Source organism: Fistularia commersonii, chromosome 1 (assembly GCF_037954325.1).
Source record: "Fistularia commersonii isolate RoL2024-O1a breed Wild chromosome 1, RoL_Fcom_v1.0, whole genome shotgun sequence".
Classification (NCBI taxonomy): Eukaryota; Metazoa; Chordata; class Actinopteri; order Syngnathiformes; family Fistulariidae; genus Fistularia; species Fistularia commersonii.
Genome location: NC_141284.1, coordinates 14182208 through 14202901, shown reverse-complemented (window position 1 = coordinate 14202901; position 20694 = coordinate 14182208). Strand labels below are relative to the sequence as shown.

Genomic DNA, 20694 nt, shown 5'->3' with positions numbered 1-20694 from the left:
ATCTACTGAGCAAAGTGGCGAATTTCAGGTATAGAATCAACCTCAGATTTAAGTTAATGTATCAAGAGATCGGAGATAAGAAATGATCGGGGACGTGAGTGATTTTTTATCGGGCAAAATAGCAGCTGGTGTCGTTTACAGTCCATCATTTCGAGCAACCTTTACACATCTACGACTGCTACTACTTGCAACAACGGTCAGCTCTTCGGCCCCACAGCACCAAGGACCCTGGTTCGATTGCAGTTTCCACATTTCTGTGTGGTTCTTTGTTGGTGGATGGATGGATGGATGGAGGGAAACTCGATTTACAGTTTCTTATTCAGTCACTCATTGGAATCCTTTTCTCTTGATAGGCGTTACCATGGAAATCGTTGTTGTGTGACGTCATCGATTCCCAGGAAGACGCTGGCTCGCCATAGCAACAAGTACCGACATGGGCGATAATCTTCATCTCGGAGAGAGTGGAGCTGTAAAGAATGTGAGTGGGTGTTTTCGCGACAAATGTGGTGATAATATTTGCACCGTTCTAAGTTCAACTGTACTGTCTGTAACCTGGACTTGGAAACACGCGATATCGGGTTTAGCTATCGCTAGCTTCGTAGCGTTAGCAAAGAGCCTGTGCCAGCCAGCCTTTGACAGTAGGTGAATAGCAAAGTAAATAGCTTGGCGTTCCCAATGTTTTGTCACAAATAAAGAGGTAATTGTTTATTGAACTGTTAAAAACAGCGACAAGATGATTACATTTGAAGAAGGTTATTTGGCATTGGCTAACATTAACTTCACGGTTGGCCGTGCTAACTGGATCTCCTAACATGCCTAACATGCGTGTACTTGCATTGCGCTCCTTTTTCAGGCAGAGTTTCTGGTCCTGTATTTGAACAAAAAGGAAAAAAAGACGTTCCGTCGCAACTTGAAACATTTGCTAAACAATGCTGCTCTGTCTGCGAACTGTTTACTGTCTTCCGTCACAATTTTGGAAACGGGGGACAAGCAACTTTTGCAGGAAATTCTTAATCTCTGCAAGCAGGCGCTAATACTGTTGATTTTTGGAAGTCATTACGTTTAAATCAATATGTCCTGATAAGTTAAAATCGCGATTTATGTTTATCTTTGTCGCATCAAAGCCAAAATTAAGACTATAATACCGCGCTTTTGTCCTTCTTCACGTAGATGGCGAAACAACCACTTCTATTGTTGTTTTTAAAGTAACATTTAAGTGCTATGTTAAGGTCTTTACTTCACTGGCAAAGATGTGTCATGTCCCTCGACCTCCAAAGTACAACGTAATCCCTCTCTTCATAACTTGAACAGCAATAACAGCAGGTGTCATACTACAGATTATAAGTTAAAAAATAACAACAACTCAGTTGTCATGTCCACATGCACACAGTCAAAATTACACGATTCACAGTACAAACATGTTGCTTCAGTCCAGCATACTTTCATCGCCAGAAACCTTGATACAAGAGTATTTTGTTATTTGTAATGGTAGATGTTTTCAAATTAGAAAAAAACTCCGATTTGAAACATTCCCAGGTTGTTAAAGCTGGACGAAGAGCTCGCCTTGCTGCAGACCACTCATCATCTGATGATGCTCGTCACCCTCGGAAATCTTCCACTGCTACTTCTGGAGAAGTATGTGACTGTATGATACTTTCTCATTCGGTTAGATGCATAAATAATTACACCCCATGTAACTTGATCATAATATCCCTTGTGGGTTTCTCTTACACATGAATCAAAGGATGATGATGTTGATGAGGTAGGTTGCATGGAAGCAATGGTAACTCTGCATGAATTCTGTTTGCTTTCCAGAAACCAACATTAGGCCAGGCTGTCCATTTGAATTAATTTCTGTTGTCTGCTTCAGTAGCGAATCTTGTGATAAACATTCTTATCTCCTCTTACATTGCGATGCACAAATTTCAATAAGTTTGACAAATGTCACAGCAGAGATTCATGCAGAGATTACTGAAAATAAATTATTTACACAACCAATAGCAAAGAAATTAGTTGAAAAAGATCGCTGTAGCTTCCCTTCCTGTTTTTCTCTCAATGCTTTAATTTTGTGTGTGTATGTTGGTGTGTGCTTTTCTACAGTCCCTGAAACCCTGTTGAATATCACATAAATCCTTTCACTAATTTACAAAACACAACAAAATATTAAAACATTTTTTTTTGTTACAGGCTTTTCTGTGAGATGCAAAGACACTTTTAGAAAATGAATTTTATTTCTATTAACTTAAGAAGCACATTTTACTTTGTCCTATCAACAGATTTTTTTACTTGTTCTGGGCAAAAATCAATGTTGACCAAACTATGATAAGCCCTCTTCAAATATGTATTTATTTCCTGTTTATATGGATTACTTTTTACGCTGTCTTTGTAAGGAAATACCTTGACCACAAATTAAATAAATGTAGGCTGACATCAAGCATTTTCTCAGGCTCCTTGAAATATTTTGAATGTAATCACCCAAAATTGAGTCTAAATATAGGACAAAAATACATGAGACCACTCTGATCGGAAGTGACAACTGAAACAGAGCAAATATTTTCGCCAGTTTCATCATTGGCATTTATGGAATCAGCCCCTTTGCCTAGATTGGCAAATTGTAAAACAGCCAGCATTCTCAAAACAAAACAAAAAAATTCTGTCAATGCTCTTGCTTTCGGCCAATCTTCCCAAATTAGGTCAACTTCCCTAATGTAGGAACCAGTATTCTCGCGCCCCTTCTGACCTGCTGTGCACATGCAATGCATTTTTCCTGTGTGTCGTGCTATGGGGTGGGTTTATTTACAGTCTTCGTTTATCAACCCAGGCCTCTTTGGCCTAAAATACCCAACTGATTGTTCACATTCCTGTCATCCCTTCAAACAAAGAGTCGATTGCTTTTATGGGCTCTCAGAGCTTGGACATGAGTGCCTTTCCTCTTGTGACCATCACAGAGTCGAAAATTAGAAACCACGAGAGCCAAGCCAATTGACTAAAAATCTTACTACAACTGTCAGGTTCATATTTGGGTATGCGTAACAGGATGCTAAGATTTGCTGTTTTTTCATTTTATGTTCTTTTTTTCTATCTTTATTTTTCCGCCAGACATGTGTTCTCCTGAATTTTTTACACAGTCCTTAATCAATTCTGAGACGTCAGATTTTTAACATCAGAGTGAATTATTTTAATGAATGGAATTTTTGTAATGTTTTTTAAATAGCTATGATGGCTCGTCTTGTAATTTCTCTTGTACCTAATAAAGAAATGGTCACTAATTACAGAAAATTGAGGGAGCTTGTTCAGCCTCAGCTCTCTCAATAAATGGTAATACACAGAGAGCGGTGGCCCCCCACCCCCCCCATGCACTGGTTAATGGTGACATTCATATGTATAAATGGCTCTGATAAAGGCAGCAGCCATGAAAGATTATTTCCTCTTTTATTATAAGTGAATGAAAATCTTCACAAGCACTTTGTCCTTTGAAGACTCAATTTAGTAATGAGAAATGTTGCGCCATTTGTCTCGTACCCACTCTGGTGTGCTTTGAGGAATTCATTCATTCAAGTGCTGTTCTCAGGGTCCTGGTCCCAGCATTAAAATGCATACTCTGTTCACTATTTTCAGAATCAAATGATAGGAGAAGGTCGTTTTTCCCCTGTGAATCTATTTTAGGGTCAGATTTACATGCCCTGTTAGTTCCCACACTCCCCCCACCTTCCCCACATATGTTCTGGTCCTCAAATGGATGCATTCAAAGCTATAATTGACAAAACAATGGTGTGCACATGCATGCACAGTATATATTTGCTGTACATACCAGACATATTGTTTATTGTACTTGAGCCCCTTGTTCAAATGCGAACAAGATTAAATTATGACTTTATCCCAGCACCTACAGGAGGAAACTTAATATCACTATTCTTGTATGACACTTTTGCACAAAGCTTTGGGGTCTGCCTTTCCTATTGGAGTCTGCTATCTTTTGCAGACCAGAGTGCCTCCTAGTGGCACCCATGCTAGCTGTTAATCATTGTTTTTTGTAAAAAGGTATCTTTTGAGAATGAAGTCCGATGAAAATGCTCATACATTTCAGAGATCTATTGAAGGGCACTTATATATAACTAGGATACAAATTTTGATGACGTCTTGGTGAAGTAGCTAGTAGTCAAAAGTGCAGACCGAGTAGGAGCTTTTTTTTTTTTTAACTTCTACAGTATGTACACTGCATGATCACTGCAAGTCTACTCACAACAGATTCTGTATCTCAATTTACTGTGTACTGGTCTCCACGGGACCTCTTTATAATTTAACCAAAGTTGAGCAAAACTGTCTCAGATCTCACGATCAGATATCACAACATGGCAATAACATTGATGGTACCGGTATATTTGGAAAATAACAAAATGCTCTCATGAGCCTTTCCAGTAGCATCACCAATCACAGTGACTCCACCCCTGCTACTCACTACAATTATGATACAAACCCATTGCATTTTTGTGCACCATATATCATAAAATGAAAACCAGACAATAATTTTAAGTATTACATACAACACTATATTTCTTCATTTACCTTAAAAAAAATCTTGAACAATTCTCCTCTTCAAGGGCCCCCCTCCTAAACCGGCCCGGAGGCAGGGTGGCTGGGCAGAAGAAAGCTCTGGGTTTGCGTCAACCAAGTAAGTATCTTCACTTTATTCCTCTGTCAACTACTGATGGGGGCCCTAAGCGGTGGTCGCATCTTATGCGTTATTAATGGACTCTCATGTTGGTGAATGACTTTATTTATCAGTGCATATTTAGCACTCAGGCTGTGAATCAACAAGGTTAGAGGGAGCCTGCACGGGCAGGCCACTCTCCATTCATCTTCATCTGTGAGCAAGGCGGTAATTGACATGGTTAATACATCAGCCACAGGAGGGCAGTGTTAGCCAGGCACTTCATCACAGTGGTGCAGGCCACTCAATCAACCCAAACTACTGTGTTCTGCACATGACGGGGGGGTACAACATCTAGAAATCCTTAATTATTGGGATCAGCATTTTCTAACTTATTGCATTTATTATTACTAACTAACCAACCAATTTTTAACTAACTTCACTGACTCATCATGAGTCTTTTTTTATTGTACTGTTAATCCACCAGAAATTTTCCCGAGTCTACATTCTACTGTTTTGTTTCTCCTTAACCCCCAATGAAGGTGAGAGCATGGAATTGAGTTGAAGTGAGCAGGCTTTGAGTCGATCGTGCGTATTTGTGTAGTTTGCTGCTCTGTTAGTGCAAGCAGTGAAAACAGAAAACTCAATAGATTTTTCCTTTTCTCACAGAAGGTCAGCATGTTGCCTCTCCGCTTTTGCGTAACCCAGCTTGATTCCCAGTCTCAAAGCGATTGAAATACAGGAGGTGTAAAAGGGGTTTGCACGTGCATTGATCCTCTCTGAAACTAAGTAAGTAATGGTCCCCCGTGGAACCGGCAAGGACTTTTCCCTTCAATGTCACCCCTTATGCTCAATCACCACCGCCCTCCTCCCACTAATCCCAGCGCAGAAATCCCGGGATTTGTCGATCTATCACTTCTAATTGACACTAAATGATCTGTCAGTTTATTGATGAACCTTTGAAACCAGGTTGTCACAATATATTTTATCCCTAACAACTTTTTCCAGACAGTTTTACCATGTCTATCGCTTTGCCTTACATGAGTCTTAATCAAGGAGCCTGTAATGTGTCTTAAGTGTCGTCACCCCCGCCCCCAGGCAGGACACAGTCCAAGGGCAGGCAGGTAGGCTCCCTTAGCTCCTCTCTGTCCGACCTGCCTGGACTCTGGTACCACCGTTGCTGTTGCTTTATGGCTATAACGGCATGTAAAAGTCAGACAAAACATGCTTAAAGGATTTATTGCCGTGAAATTTGGCCATGGTCCAGACCTACTTGCATCTAAATAAAATGTTAGATTTGTTAATAAGGTTTCAGTTTTTACTGTATTTTTTTTTGTCTTTTTCAGTTTAATACTGGAGTTTGGTGTGTAGAATGATTTTTCCAGTTTCAGTGGTGATTTCTTTATATTACTAGACTTAAACGGTAGACCTTTAAACATTGTTTGTGAGGTCGCAGATATTTTGAAAGCCAGCCCAAGCATGTGTTCAGCATATATGGATGTGTAGAAATAGTTTATAATTGTCAAAATAGTTGCTTTGCAAATATTTGTATATATGTATGAGTAGAATTCTCAAAGTCCACATTATAGATAACCTTATGATTCAGCGTAGAGAGAGGGAAAAGTTGCGATACTTAGTGTGCCATTTTTGAGCCCAGTAGGGGGCATTACCTAACCAGGAGATCAAAGAAACTTTTGATACATAACAACATTACTTGTCATGATAACACACCAAAACTTGTTACTAAAAATCTCCGCAGGCCATAATTGAAAATTCCGTTCGCATAAAGATATTCATTTTCATTCTGTCACTGGCATTCACGAGATTATTATTTCTGTGTAATGTTATTTGATTGATAACTTTATCTGAAAACAGAAAGTATGTGTTGGAAATACATTGCTGAGCTAGGAAGGGTTTCAAAAGACAGTCTTTTTTGGTTTGATATGCTTCGTTCAAGCTGAGCTGTGTAAATTGAGAGAAGTGTCAAAATAGCTGGTGCAATACAGCAGGAGACAAGAGTGTCCCCTATGTGAACAGAATTACTATTATAAGATCCAAGGTTTGACACAGCTGCTATTTCAAAGGGAAGAAAAATGGTATTGACTAATGTATTGAATACAATTGGTTGTTCTTTCTGCTTTCATACAGATCTTCTAGAAGACCTGCAGCAGAGGAAGAGTAAGTTGCCTCAGCAGTTCATCCATATGAAATCATGTCATTGCCAATGTTAATTTAATTCAGTAACCTCTTTATGTATATAAAGAAATATGTTAATTTGAATGTATTTCTATTTAGCATCAAATAGGTATTTGTGCTGTTCTTTCAAATTAACATTGGTTGTACCTAATCTTTGACAACTTGCAAGACAAATCTCTTTAAAAAAAAATTAAACCTGCTTGATTGAGCAAAAATGCTTGACTGAGCCGTCATTAGTTTGTTGTAGTTCTGAACTTAGTTTTTATGCCACTCTCAGAGTAACAGAACAAGTGTGACCAGAATAGATGTCACCATGTGGAGAGCAGCTAGAGGACGCAGGCTTCTATATTTTACTCGTGACTGGGGTTTGAGTCTAGTGGTCGAAGGCTCTGTGTCTAATGAAATTTGAAAAGAGATTTGCTTCTGCCACAGCTGTCTTGTCTTTGCAATACTTACTCGCACTGCTGCTCGAGGCTGCCATACTGGGGCCATCGAGAATGCAGAGCAGCATGTAGTAGTATCACTGGTGCCATTTGCCAAAGGCTGATGTCCAGTCAAACTGCAGCCAGCCAAGCAAGCATCATGAAAGTGGAAAACCAGAAATAAGTCCATCATTAAAACACAACATCTATAATGACCTCACTTTTGGGCCGCATTTGGAAGGTATTAAATAATTGTTTACATGTTCTCTTTCTACAGCCGCCGGCTGCGACCGCAAACTCCCCAAGGATCAGATGATGAAGGAGGTAAGTGCACCCTTAGATCCCCCCCATTCTGTGTCACCCCTCACAGCCAAAGAGGAGCCCCCCAGCACAATTATCATCTGGAAGTGGAGCAGATAAGCAGTCAGGTTCACTGATGCTCCCGACATTTCTCCTTGGATGCAGTGTGGCTTGAAACTGCCAGCAACTGCCTGGTACCTGAAACAATATTAACACTGAGATCCAAATATTGTGATTATTTAAATAGGTTCATTAAACAAATTCATATCAATATTTGTCGCAGAATATTATGGGAGTTAAATAGTCACTTCATCCTCAAGAACAACACAGTCAGTCACATTAGTGTATACACACACACACACACACACACACACACACATACTGTGCCCGGCAGGGGCTGTTGAATAAAGATCCAGCAGAAACGTTTCACTTTGACTGCGTTACCTGAGGGTACAATTCTGTGCAACACAAACAATGTCAGGACTGCGGCGAGAAGTTTTAGCAATTGTTCTATTTTGTCGTGAAACACAGTAGGTGAAACAGGATAATCTATCCCAGCAAAACTCTGCATGGTCTGCTAAGTGAACAATAATGAAGTGCCTTTATTAGGGCCTTAGGTGATATTACGTAATGGATTTATGAACAAAATAGCGTTGGTTATGTGGTTAAGTGAAACTTTGCAATTAAATTTATGTGATGATAATTACCACATTGTTAAGTCATTCAGATTTTAAGGTACTTGAATCATTCCCAGTTTAAAACGTGTGCACACATTTTTAGTGTCATTGGCCAGTGTTCAACATCAGAGATGACCGGTTTAGCAAAGAGTAGAGAGGTTTGGTTTTCTTGTGGCTTATGCTTCCAGTAGGACTATAACTGTGTGTGTGTGTGTGTGTGTGTGTGTGTGTGTGTGTGTGTGTGTGTGTGTGTGTGTGTGTGTGTGTGTGTGTGTGTGTGTGTGTGTGTGTGTGTGTGTGTGTGTGTGTAGGGGGGGTTCTTAATACAGAGCTGGAGGCAGGGGCACTGGAATTTACAGTGCTGAGGGGTAGTGATACAGCTTCTGCAATCTTGATTATGTCCCTTACCCTTATCCCTTATGTCTAAGGGCTACTAGCAGAGAGAGTGAGAGAGAGGGAGGGAGAGAATGCTAGACAGTCCCGCACATCTTCTCAGCTGCCCCACTGCTTCCTGATGCTCACTTAAAATAGTGCCAATAATGCAAACACACTCATGTTTTATGTCTTCTCACTGTCTTACATTTAAGCAGTGATGTGTTGAAAATTGTCCCATGAGCCTTTCAAAGGGATTCTCTGCCTGGGTAATCATTTGACTGGACGCTGATTATAGGAGCCCAGGTGATACGGGGAGAGGTTCAGTTAAAAAATTGCTGAGTGGTGTATGCCTGCTGGGAGTATGTCTACATTTACAGCAAATTATCCCCTTTTGATATTTACATGCTTCAGCAAGGAAGCTGGACATGACAGTGTAATAGGGATATGCGTGGCCTGCTCACTGCCACACAAAAGCCACCTTGATACACATCCAGCTGAAGGCAGGAAGTCAGGAGGGCTAATGGGTGCCATTGCCAGAAGAGAAACTCCTCCTGATGGAGCTGCCCTTTGTGTCAGAAGGAAGTGCTGGCTTGCCTGATGCCCTGCTTGACCTCCCGTAATAGACTGTATTTGGAGCTCATTTGAAAATTGTTGTTCCCCTTTTTTTAGATAATGATAGACTCCGCGTACAGACAATGTATGTCTGTGTGCTTCACATCAAACTCTCATAAAGTGTGTTAATGGAACATTACAGGCTGGAATGTGGTCGGGGTGTGTGTGGACAGTTAGACAACCAGGATGCTATTTGCAAAGAGCTGAATGGCAAGGCTTTTTGATGTCATTGCTCTAAGACCATTAAATTTGATTGGGGGTCCAGGGGGGACAGATTCTGCTGAACGTTGTGCTTTGTAAATGAGAGGACAAAGTGTCACTAGGGCCTCATGAATATGAAATACCTGCGCCTGCATTTATTTGGATATCAGAAACACAGATGAATCTTGTCAGTGGCTGAACGAGTGTGGCATTTTTAATTTAGTTTAATTAAAAAAAGAGAAAAAAAGTTATCAACTAAGCCGGAGGTTTTGTTATCAACAGAAAGTTGACAGGTTAGCTGCAGGCCAACTTAAAATATGTTTTGAACCAAAACACTTTATTTTCTAATGTAAAATACTAAGCAATGTTCCTTAACTTAACACTTGAATTTCAGGAGTTATTTTGAAGGAATGCTGACATAGATGCCGAAATAGTTCCTCACATCAGATGGAGACTTCCATCTCCTCACCTCTATTTAACTCCTCTATTGACTTTGCCCTCGGGGTGCATTACTATGGACAGAGATTACTGACAACCCTCTTCATGCAGTCCAACTCTCTCTTTTTCTTTCACTATCTGGTGATTCCTTTCCCTCCTTCACTGTCAACATTCAGCTGTGGAGTTAATAAGGCAGTGTAGTCTGCTGCCCTGTGTAAAACATTGTTCAGGAGAGAAAGAAAACACATTGTCTATATAAAATGATAAGGATATTCTGAAAGTGAAGGCTTCAGTTTAGACATATATATGCTCCTTACTCTGTCATGAATGAGCATAGAAATGAGATTTGAAATGAGTTATTACATTTCATCATCATCTTTGAAGAGGTTTTGTTCTCTTTCTTGATGAAATGACTTGCTCATTTCCATCTAATCCGTCTGCCTGTCATTAGCTTGCTCTTATTTTCCTGCTCCGTCTGAAAAATGTTGTGAAAGTTTGCCCTGTCCTTCTTGGGAGTGGAGCCATCCTCTCTCCTGTTGCGTTTTGCCAATTAAAGTGGGTTCCCACTGTTTGAGCAGTGGGCTGGCGGCTCCCGGCACCGCAGCCCCTGCCAGGCCGCACTGTGACTTCCGACCCCTCACAGATGGGCCTGCAAGCAAATACTCGTGCACATGGCTGGACGCCACCCCAGTCGGAGTGGCAGAGTGGACATAGAGGTCGGCACACTGGCCATGGTGGGTCCTGGGGGTGGGCAGCACTGACAGGGGCCAAATGCTAAGATAGCAGGGGGTGCTTTCTGGGGAGCCCCTGGCTAGCGCCCCTCTCACAGCAAGAAGAGCTTCCGCCTCAACTGCTGAATATTCATGGCCGCATGGCTATTGTGACAAGACCGCTCTTATGAGGATGTAGCTAAGGGGGGGGGGGGTTGCCACACAGGCTCATAGTCACACACACACACACACACACAAACAAACACAGCCATACAGAGATTAATTGCACTTTTAAGTGATTCGGTTGGTGGACTACCCGTCAAATGTTGATGGCTTAAACTTGAATCAGGGGGCTACTCAGACTTTCCTTGTGTCTTAATGATTGGGGTGTCATTTATTTTTGATGTTTTCTCAGATATTCCAGTGATTCCAGACCTGGATGATGTACAGGAAGAGGATCTCACCATGCAAGTTGCAGCTCCACCAAGGTAGAGAAAGCCTTCAAAAACCTATCCCTTGACCTGTGTGTGGCAGATAACCACTGTCTGCGCACAGGACACAAGATCAGCAGCCCGCTCCGATGACTTTGACGATTAGGTGTCCTTTGTCCGTTCTTTTGCAGAATGCTTTGCTTTATTCGGCTGATAGAGAGAAATAACAGTTGGGTGTGATTTATACAACTGTGTTACTAGGGTTTGTACTAACTGGGTCCTTTGATTTACAGGCCAGTGAGAGGCATGCCGACATGTGTCGAATATGTAGCAAGGCTATGACAGTGGTGGAGGTTATTAGTCTGGGGCTTGCTCTCTGTGCGAGATAATATCCACATTGAACTCATTGCGGGTGCAATGTAGCGTGTAATGTGCAGTAAGTAGGACTGGCATGCACTGCTAGGCCCCGGCCACTTTGAGAGCCCCCTCACTTAATTCCAACTCACAGATAAGCAGCTGGGTTTCAATTTGAAGCGTTTACCATTTGGCAACCATCTCCTGCTTTTCTGAGGCGTTTGCTCGAACTCTCGAAAATTTACCGTGCACAAACTTATCCAGAGCCTCTTCCCCTGCACTGTGTGACATGTTCTCACTGAAATATCTATTTTTGAGTGTGTCATGGTCCATGTCTTTGCTTTTTTGTCACCCTGTCATAGTATTCAGGTGAATCGTGTGATCACCTACAGAGATCTGGACAACGATCTTAAATATTACTCTGCATTTCAGACTCTGGCAAGTCAGCAACATTTACAATTCTTCTATTCTAATCTGCAGATGTGTTAGGGGGGTTGTGAAAGTTTACTCCTCTCTGTCTTCAGGATGGAGAGATTGACTTGAAGCTCCTCACCAAGGTTTTAGCTCCAGAGCACGAAGTGAAAGAGGTGAGTGAGTTTTGAGTAAATATAGTTTGTGAGCTCCCAGCAAGGACCTGTCCAGCTGTTTTCTAAAGCACCAGAGGAGGTTGCCCCTCCTCCTCCAAGGTAATCAAGATTTATGATGTGTACATTAACACCCTCTGCTCTCCTTCCCCAATTCTCCTCTCTTTTCATGCCTCCTTCTGTCTCTCTAATTCTTCTTTTCTCCTCCCTTTCTGTCTCTTGCTCCGCAGGATGATGTGAGCTGGGACTGGGATCATCTGTTTACAGAGGTGTCCTCAGAGCTGCTGATGGAATGGGATCAAGGAGAGAGTGAGGAACAGGCCTCAAAGCCTGTCCCATGAGCAAAAAGTTTGGACTCCGACTTGACCGGCTTCAAGGTTCACCACATGGAAGCGGACTTTGATTATATTTGATAAGAATGTGCAATGCCATCAAGGGACACAATGTATTTTTTAATGTGTACATACTGTGCTTTTTTTCTAAATACAGGCTATCTTTTTGCTGAGGTTTGGAATTTTTACACCGTGTTCTTAGGCCTCAACAGGCAAACTATTTTGTTTGAAAATGTCCTCGGCAAAGAGTTGTCCTAGATAAAAATGTCCTCTGTACTTCCTGCAATATCAACACCCTCATACGATAATCAGCTAAGCTGAAATCCAGTTGATTGTGTTCAAATTAACATTCTTCATTAAGGCCTGCAACCTTATTGTTATTGACTGTGCCATTGACTTTATCTTCCAGCTCTTCGATAGGAGCAACCCCTTCTTCACTATTATCTCAGATGCATTGAACAGAGTTCCTATTGACACCTGAGGGATTAGCATACATTATACCTTTTTTACTGGATAAAAAGAGAATGATGTTAGTCTGGAAAAAGAATGTTGCTGCTTTTCATGGGAAACGGAGAGAATGTCTTCATACCTCCGCATTGAGTACAGTGTGCACCGCATGTGTGCGACTCTGTGTGCTCAGTTTTGAATTGAAATTGACTTTTGCTCCAACAAATGTAGACTGAATTTAATGAAATCTGCAGTGTGTGCTTTGTCTTCAACACATGCAAGTCATATGGATCAGCACTCACTTTTGTCTTTGGTTCATGTGTGTGAATATCAATGGAGGCCTCCAAAGTCCATCCAGGTCTATTAGGGAAACAGCTGTAACATTTACAGACTGTGATTAGGTTTATTTCTGAGGTTGAGAGCAGTCTCATGGCATTTGGAGATGCACAGCAAAGTCCTCAAGGACGTACAATCTATGCATCTCGCAGCCCAAATCACTTCCCATCACAAATAGATCCAGGTTTTTCATTTGGTAGGGCCTGAATAAACTTCATTAAGTGAAACAGCTCAGGATGAAGCTATCACATGGGATGTTGTGCTCAGAATATTTATTTGTGTTTGAATATTTGAGATCACATACAATAGGTGAGCTCAGTTTTTCTCTGTTAGACATACAAGCACACAGTTTCACCGCCTCCACAATTGGCAAATTTTACCAGACTTAATGAATTCTGCCCATATGTCCTGAGCAGCTGTTATGATGCCCCTTCCTCCCTCCCCCGCTGAGCTGCGAAGTGCCCATCCATGTAGAGACAACCTCTAGCTGTCTCTCTGGAGAAGGCTAAGCCTGCCACTCCTATGCTGGCAGCCGGCCGCTGCTGTCTAGTGTGGACGGTGGACAGGCCGAGGACTCAGATTAAGGCCCAGTGATCACCGGTTGTGGCTGTCCTCAAATGACTGGACCAAGCATCAGTGGATCATAAAGGGGATTATAGCATGTGTGAGAGCGAGACAGACAGACAAAGAGGGAGAGAGACCCAGAGACGCTGTTTGGCAACTGCTTGCATCCAGCTTCTGAAAGTGACCTCTCTGCTGCCTCCTCTTGCATGCTCTCCCCCTTTGCTCTTTTTTTCTTTCATACAGTTTATTCTGATGCTGCAGCACTACTCTGTGACCTCTCCCTGTCTGGCGGCAATGGACTCAATCACATCAAAACAAGTACGGTATTTCTCCGAAGCTTTCAAATGAGAATGGTGTCACATGTAGGTGAAGTGAGTCTGAGGCCTTGCTGATGCTGTGCGCTGTATATCTGATCTGACGATGTAGGCCTTACATTGGTTTAGTGTCATTTGTAATTTCCTGACATTTTTTCTACTAAAATAATGGAGCAATTTTGGCTTTGAAGATCCACAACACCTCAATGCTTGCGCCTCAAATGCTATCTTTCACTCAAAATGTTCGGGTAATGACACACTGTTTAAAATCCTCTGATTTGATGGGGCACGTATGACAGCATGGCGCAGCAAATCTAAAAAAGAAGTTTTCGAATCTGAATCCGTAATGTTCATTTTTAAAGCGGCGGGTTGTTGTCAAACCTCTAGCCCGGCATGAATCAGCTGAGCACAGGGACTTTTCAGGCTACTGCGTCTAAATGGATCATCTATCTACGCTTTTATGGGGTCCCTCAGTGGAGATGACTTTTCGTTTTGTGGTAAAAAGCAACAAATGCTGGGGGCTAATACAATTTTCATAAAAGCCAGGCAAAGGCTCATAATGTAATGTTCTTTTCCTTCTTCTTGTTGACAGGCTTGTCTTAATGTATTTTGATTTGGAGCTCTAATTGAAAAGACAGAATGGAGATAATGTGCTTCCAGGTCCAGCTAATATGCAGTGGTGTTGACAGAAGTTTATGCATCTTATCTGGTCTCAATATCTCCCTTCCATATAGCCCAAAACCAATATGCTGAGCTGTAATTAAAGAAAATGGGGAGATGTAGCGATAGCTGGGGTCTGATGCCAGGGCCCCTTAGACACAGAGTGAGGGGTGTAGACAGACATGCTAAGCTCATGCAATATTTGGACTGACTCATTCCACCAGGGGCCGCATGCATGTCACAGGTTCCCGGCCACTGATCCAGCCAGCACAGCATCCGCCAGGTGCATTGACCCGGACAAACTCACGAGAGTAAGATTATCAGTTTAAAACGAAAGAACATAAAACTGCTCCACTGTTTTAAGACGGGACAAATTGTTTCACTTGTACGTTTATAGCCCAAATTCATTCAAGGTCAATTTAGAGTCCAATGTTAGATGTAATATATGCAAATGGGACCATATTTTAATGATACCCACGCCCTTTGAAATAAGCCGCAAAAAAGCACCCATGATATTGATTGGCCACAAAGACTTAATGATATTTCAAGTTTTAAAGACACACAAGGGTCCACACAAGGGCGACCAGATCAATATCGTGTTTTGATCAAAGGATTTGCCTTTGAAAAAGCGAGATTAAACAGATGTTTTTTCATTGCTGCACCTCAAAAAAGCCATTGCGGGCTGGGGGAGGATGAACTGTCTCGCTAAGAAGACAAGGAGCAATATTTTGAGGTCCAAAATTTTAAGTATTTTGAATTTTTTCAGTGCTATTTTTCTGTTCCTTACTTCAGTTAATATCATGACTCTTTGAGTCATTTTTTGCTTACTTCAGGTGGGCTCAAACATGAAATGGCAGAGATTGGGGCAGTTTGGAATGCCCCATGGCAATTTACTGCCGACATGTTGTCAAAGAACCTGCTCGGGGGAGCGACAGGACCAGGACTTTTTTTCAGCTCTTCACCACGACAGAGGTAGAAAGCCTCTGTTCTTTTTCTAATGCTGGAATTTGCCGAATTCATTATTATTTCCCTGCTTCCTCTCATATGTTTTTAGTGCAGGCAGAGGTTGGAGAGACAAGGATTTGAACATGAAATACAGTTGGGCTCCACATTTGTCATGTATTTTATTATTTCCCTTTTCACCTTTCAGTCTCGTACACAAGGTCCTTCATTTTTCACATGACTGGTTTTCTTATCATTGTGGATCCTCTCCACTGGCCTATGAGTGACTTAAAGGCAATAAAACACAAAACATTCTGTAAAACACAGAGGCCTTCCCGGTAGTGGAAGCGCTGCAATGCCTCTCCAGGAAATTATGATAATAACTCAGTGGCAGTTGGAGTGGCCAGGTCAGAGTCGGGGAGCAGGGTGGATGGGCCAGGGCCAATGGAGCTGGGTTCATCAAGGTCCTCTGCGCAGGGACGGGTCAAGGTGGCCTGTTGGGCCTTGCCACCCACCCTCCGCGCTGTAAACTCTTTCTATCATACAAAATGCTGGCCCTGGCCAGATGCACAGTGGAGCCTGTCTTGTTACTGGTAGTTAAGCAAGGGCTAATGGGAAACGGTTGTGTTTAGCCCCAAGTGGTGATGAGGGATCACAACTGTTTGCCCTTGGACGGTCATAAAAACCTGCTTACCTGACATTGTGCCTTGAATATTATAGTCTTTGTGAGTGGAAAGGGTAGTGTGTCTGACTGTGATTGTGATTTTTGGTGTCTGCATAGATACATTTAGAGCTGAGTGTGTGTGTCTGTGTGTGTGTGTGTGTGTGTGTGTGTGTGTGTTTGGGGGGGGCACAACACCTCTAAAGTGTGTGAATGAGAAGAAGTAGGGACAGGAAGAGAGCACTGGCTCAACCACAGAGGCGCTGACAGAGGGGATTGTGGGGGATGAGATCGCACCTGTTCTGGCCCAGCAACCTCCCAGCAGGGTCTCAGCCTTCTTCTGGCATCTGTGATGGGGGCCGGGGCCAGTCCCACCTCCAGCACTCACTCCACCTCTTCTTTGCTTGCGGAGGCTGCTAGAAACGCTCCATCTGCTGAGTGCTCGCAGTGGTCTCGGTGGAGTGCCTTGGGAAGGGGGCTGCTGAACCTCCACATCTCTGCCACAGGGGTCTCACAGTGGTAGACCACAGCACAGCACATCACATGTCACATGCCAGCTGGCCAGGCTCTTTTCTCTGTAAGCAAACACTGATGACCACTCTAAACACACACAAACCCACACATACCGACTAGACATAACCCTTAAGAATGTGTGTGGTGGCGGGTGGCAGCGGTGTCATCTTATTGCGAAGTTAGGAAGATTGTATTTCCGAGCGGCTTCCTTACTTTAATTTGCAAGAACTGCTTTCATGGTAGACGTTGTTAAAAGCCTCAGGAGGGAACTCACTTTCTCAGTGGGATGCCGCTGAAGCTACCTTTTATATCTAACTCTGGGCTTTCAACATCACAGTCCATTTATCTCTTGCGTTTTCAAGAATCACAGGCCTCCCTGTGTTCAGCATGAGCCAGGGAACCAGTGCTTCACCTACAACTTCCATAGTTCTTTCAGGTCAGATCTCCTGGAAACATCTATCTCAGTCTTCACCTCTTTATTTAAAAAAAGAACAAAAACCTAATTGATACGGGGAGTGTCATTTCCATTTGGGGGAAAATGCAAAACACAACAAGATTGATTTTCATTCAGTGTGCTTTATTTGTTACTTAAATTATGTTACATGGTGAGTAAAGAGCACACCAGACTGGCCGTGAGGCGTGCGCTTCCAGACAGAAGGACGTGTGTGTCCTATTCTGTTTCACTCAGGATCTGCATGTGTAGGTTTAGGTTTACTCAAGAATTCAGTTCTATGAATCGAGTAACAAATTACAATTCTTTTGAGTATCCTTCAACTGGATCATTCCATATCCGTCCTACCATTTTATCTGACATGATGTCCTCAGTGCATGCATTTAAAGATATAAAAATCTTAGGGAAATAAATAAATAAATATATGAAATACAGGATAGGAGTAATGTGACATTGACTGTAATTCCCCAGTTAGGTGGGGAAAGGTAGGGAGGTCACTCAGCTACACTGAGCCACTGGCAGCCAAGGCCCCGCTGGTCCGCCGAAGTGACTTGGCTTCATCTGCAAACTCGCAATAAATATCTGGCCATCATTTATTTTAATTCACTCCTTTCTTGCTCAGATGGAATAGATTCTTAACCTTGTAGGACAAGGACACCCACATGCTGCCTGCCTTGCCTTAGCTGCTAAATTATTCTTCATTCTTCAGGGGGAATAAAAAAAAAAAGGAGCCCGGCGTTGCTCAAACTGTCAGCTCCAATGAATAGCACGCCTGAAAACGTTGTCACTGAACCCCTGGACAAGGAAAAGAAGGGGAGAGGGCAGGGAAAGACAGAGTGAGCGAAAGAGGAGAAGAGGGGTGGGGGGGGGTGAGCAGCCTCCAGAGTGATTTATTTGCCAAATCAGGACACAATGAGTCGATTATGAGTCCTCTAATAAGAGAGAGTGTTTGGGGACCCACTAATTGGGCATGATTGAGTTGCAGTCTGGGAACCGGGCGAAAAGGGAACCTAGTCGGCGGCTGTCATGCAATCATCGGCTAATCAGAGCTTTGAAATTAAAACTGCGTGGTTAGGGTAGAGGATGGGGTAATGGCAGGGCCCTGCCTCAACTCGGTGGCTGCCTGAAGAGGTGGCCTTTGTGTGTGTTTTTTCTGTTTATTTGTGTGTTTCTTGTGTGTGCAGCAGGTGGAACAGATTCTGCTTGTAGGTTTTCAGTGTGCATGCATGTGTGTGTGTGTGTGTGCGTGTGTGTGTTTGGGGCCTCTCATCTCCGACTGTAGTCTGCCATGGTCTTGATGAGGACAGTGAAGGAGCTGTAATCAGCCCAGCCCTTGTGCTAATATGGGTGTTGTGTGTGTGCTTGTATTTGTGTGTGTGTTGTGTCTTGCTCGATGTTTCTCCATGTTGTGACAATGCCATGTGCTTTTGGAACCATGATTGAGTAATTCTTTCTGATTCAATCAACTTTAATGATTATGATGATCAAATATTACAATCCATATATTTTAATCTTTTTAGCATTTGGAAATGGAACAAAACACCAATTTGTTTGGCTATTTAACCACACAGAAGATGCTAAAAAATATCTTTACAGTTAATACATATGCGTCAAGTTATTTATTAAGTATTGGCATTATTAATAGATAACCTACAGGGCATCTTGAGCGCATCAAATACATATAATTGGAACAAAGAAGATAATAAAAATATCTTTACAATTAAAACATATGCATAAAGTTATTTATGAAGTATTGGCATTATTAATAGATAACCTGCAGGGCATCTTGAGCGCATCAAATACATGTAATTGGAACAGCGATGAGTCAGACAATAAGCAGGTACACCCAGTCAAAACACAGCATCACAAACTACATTTTGCATTTTTCTCGGGGACGACGACGACAAAACTGAATTTTAATTTGTCGAACTATGCACAGGAATTTCATGTTTAAATCGCTGTAGTTCCTAGAAAAAATAAAATAAAATAAAAAAAAACTTCTGCGTCCACAGAGCCTTGCTTCGATCAGGCTTAAGTTTGGATGGCTGTGTCTGCTGCTCGTCACTAGGGGGCAGTGTTTATCTGCAATGCGTCGCAAGCGTTAACACACTGAACTAATTGGTGTTTTCAAAGAAAACAACTCCTTTGCGTCCTCTTCTTCTATCTATCTTGCTCTTATTTTATCACGCAGTGGCCCAGTTTGTGCAAACTTTCTTTCTTTGATACCCCTCGGTGCATTACCATGTAAGGTGGGCTGCACCCAATTCAAATTTCCCCAGGTATGCTCCATTTTCACTTGCAAATTCACGGGAAAACTACAAGGAATTGCCATTTTTGAACTGACTTGATGGCCGCATCACTCGAGTTCATTTTTAGTAATTCAAACCACTTGAGCTCTAAAACACGGTTGTCAAACAGCTTCAATAGTATGACTGGTAAGGGTCCTTTGCTGGAAGTAACATATTAACTGATAGCGGTGATATTCGTATAGATAAGGGATGTTTTAAATTGATAGCACATATACTGACTGCTATTTAAATATGTGATGAAATACGAGGTTCTACTTTGCACCAAACAGAACCTCCTTTTGGCTATAAATGTGGCTGGACTATAAGGCTCAGTGCTGCACGGACGTTTACATCTGCTTTAATTCTAAATGGAAAAACAAAAATATCACGGATGACATTCCGATGTGTAATCTAATATGGCGACAGCTAAAATCCAAATAAAACAAATAATTATACACTTCAGTCAAATCACACTGGTTGGAAATTCCGTGCACATTTTTCGAAGTGACATCTCATTTTTGAAAATAACAATCCTTTTGTCTGTGTCTTCAAGTTACTCACCAAACAAACCGGTGCACACGGCGTTTCTTTCAATCCTTCTAAGGCCTTCTCTAATTGTGAACGCACCTTACATCTTAAGAGGGCCTCACCGTAAAAATCTGAAGTGGGTTTAGGCATAAATGGGATTAATTCCCAAAGAATGTCCTTTGCTCTTCCTCCCATAATTTCATTTGCAGGGTCCACATGATGAATAGCCAAACAGGCAGTGATGTGGAACTGGAGGACAGGCCTTGCCGGGCCTTGCTGCGGAACCGCAGCCTTCAGGTTATGTTACCTTGATAATGTCACAGCTGCAGAACCCCAACGCCCACCGGACAGGAAACAGGAAATCCAATTACCTCCCTTTTAATGTGTGGGAATTTTACGCTCTCATTTCTTAGACCCCGACTCAAGCTCCGCCTGAGGGCGAACCTACCTGAGTGAGATTCCTGGGATAGTTATTTTTTATTTTCCAGGAAAAATATCCATGGGCTATTTATATGTCATAGTGGAATAGAATCGCCGGTAAATAAGACTATCGTGGAACCAAATTGACATTCCTGGATAAAAATGTTCACCATCATTAAAAAGATCTGCTGTTTTAGCTTAACGCGCAGAACGTAGTTGCTCATAATTTAACATTAATATTAATTTCATACACGGTGTATCTTGGTCGGACAGGCACGGCAACACAG

General features: G+C 42.2%; 1 protein-coding gene across 2 annotated transcripts; it reads left to right on the top strand.

Annotated features, from left to right (window-relative positions):
• Positions 1-221: 221 nt before the first annotated feature.
• On the top strand, positions 222-12456 carry ift43 (intraflagellar transport 43 homolog (Chlamydomonas)). Of its 2 annotated transcripts, XM_086149407.1 has the most exons (10): positions 222-478; positions 1537-1635; positions 1745-1762; positions 4602-4672; positions 6800-6829; positions 7547-7593; positions 10998-11070; positions 11730-11805; positions 11892-11954; positions 12182-12456. In XM_086149407.1, the coding sequence occupies exons 1-10, from the start codon at positions 434-436 to the stop codon at positions 12290-12292; spliced, it is 633 nt and encodes a 210-aa protein (XP_086005533.1). In that variant the 5' UTR covers positions 222-433; the 3' UTR covers positions 12293-12456. The 2 variants fall into 2 exon arrangements, with proteins under 2 accessions (XP_086005533.1, XP_086005543.1); XM_086149417.1 differs by lacking the exon at positions 1745-1762 and having other exon boundaries at positions 263-478.
• The last annotated feature ends 8238 nt before the right edge of the window (positions 12457-20694 follow it).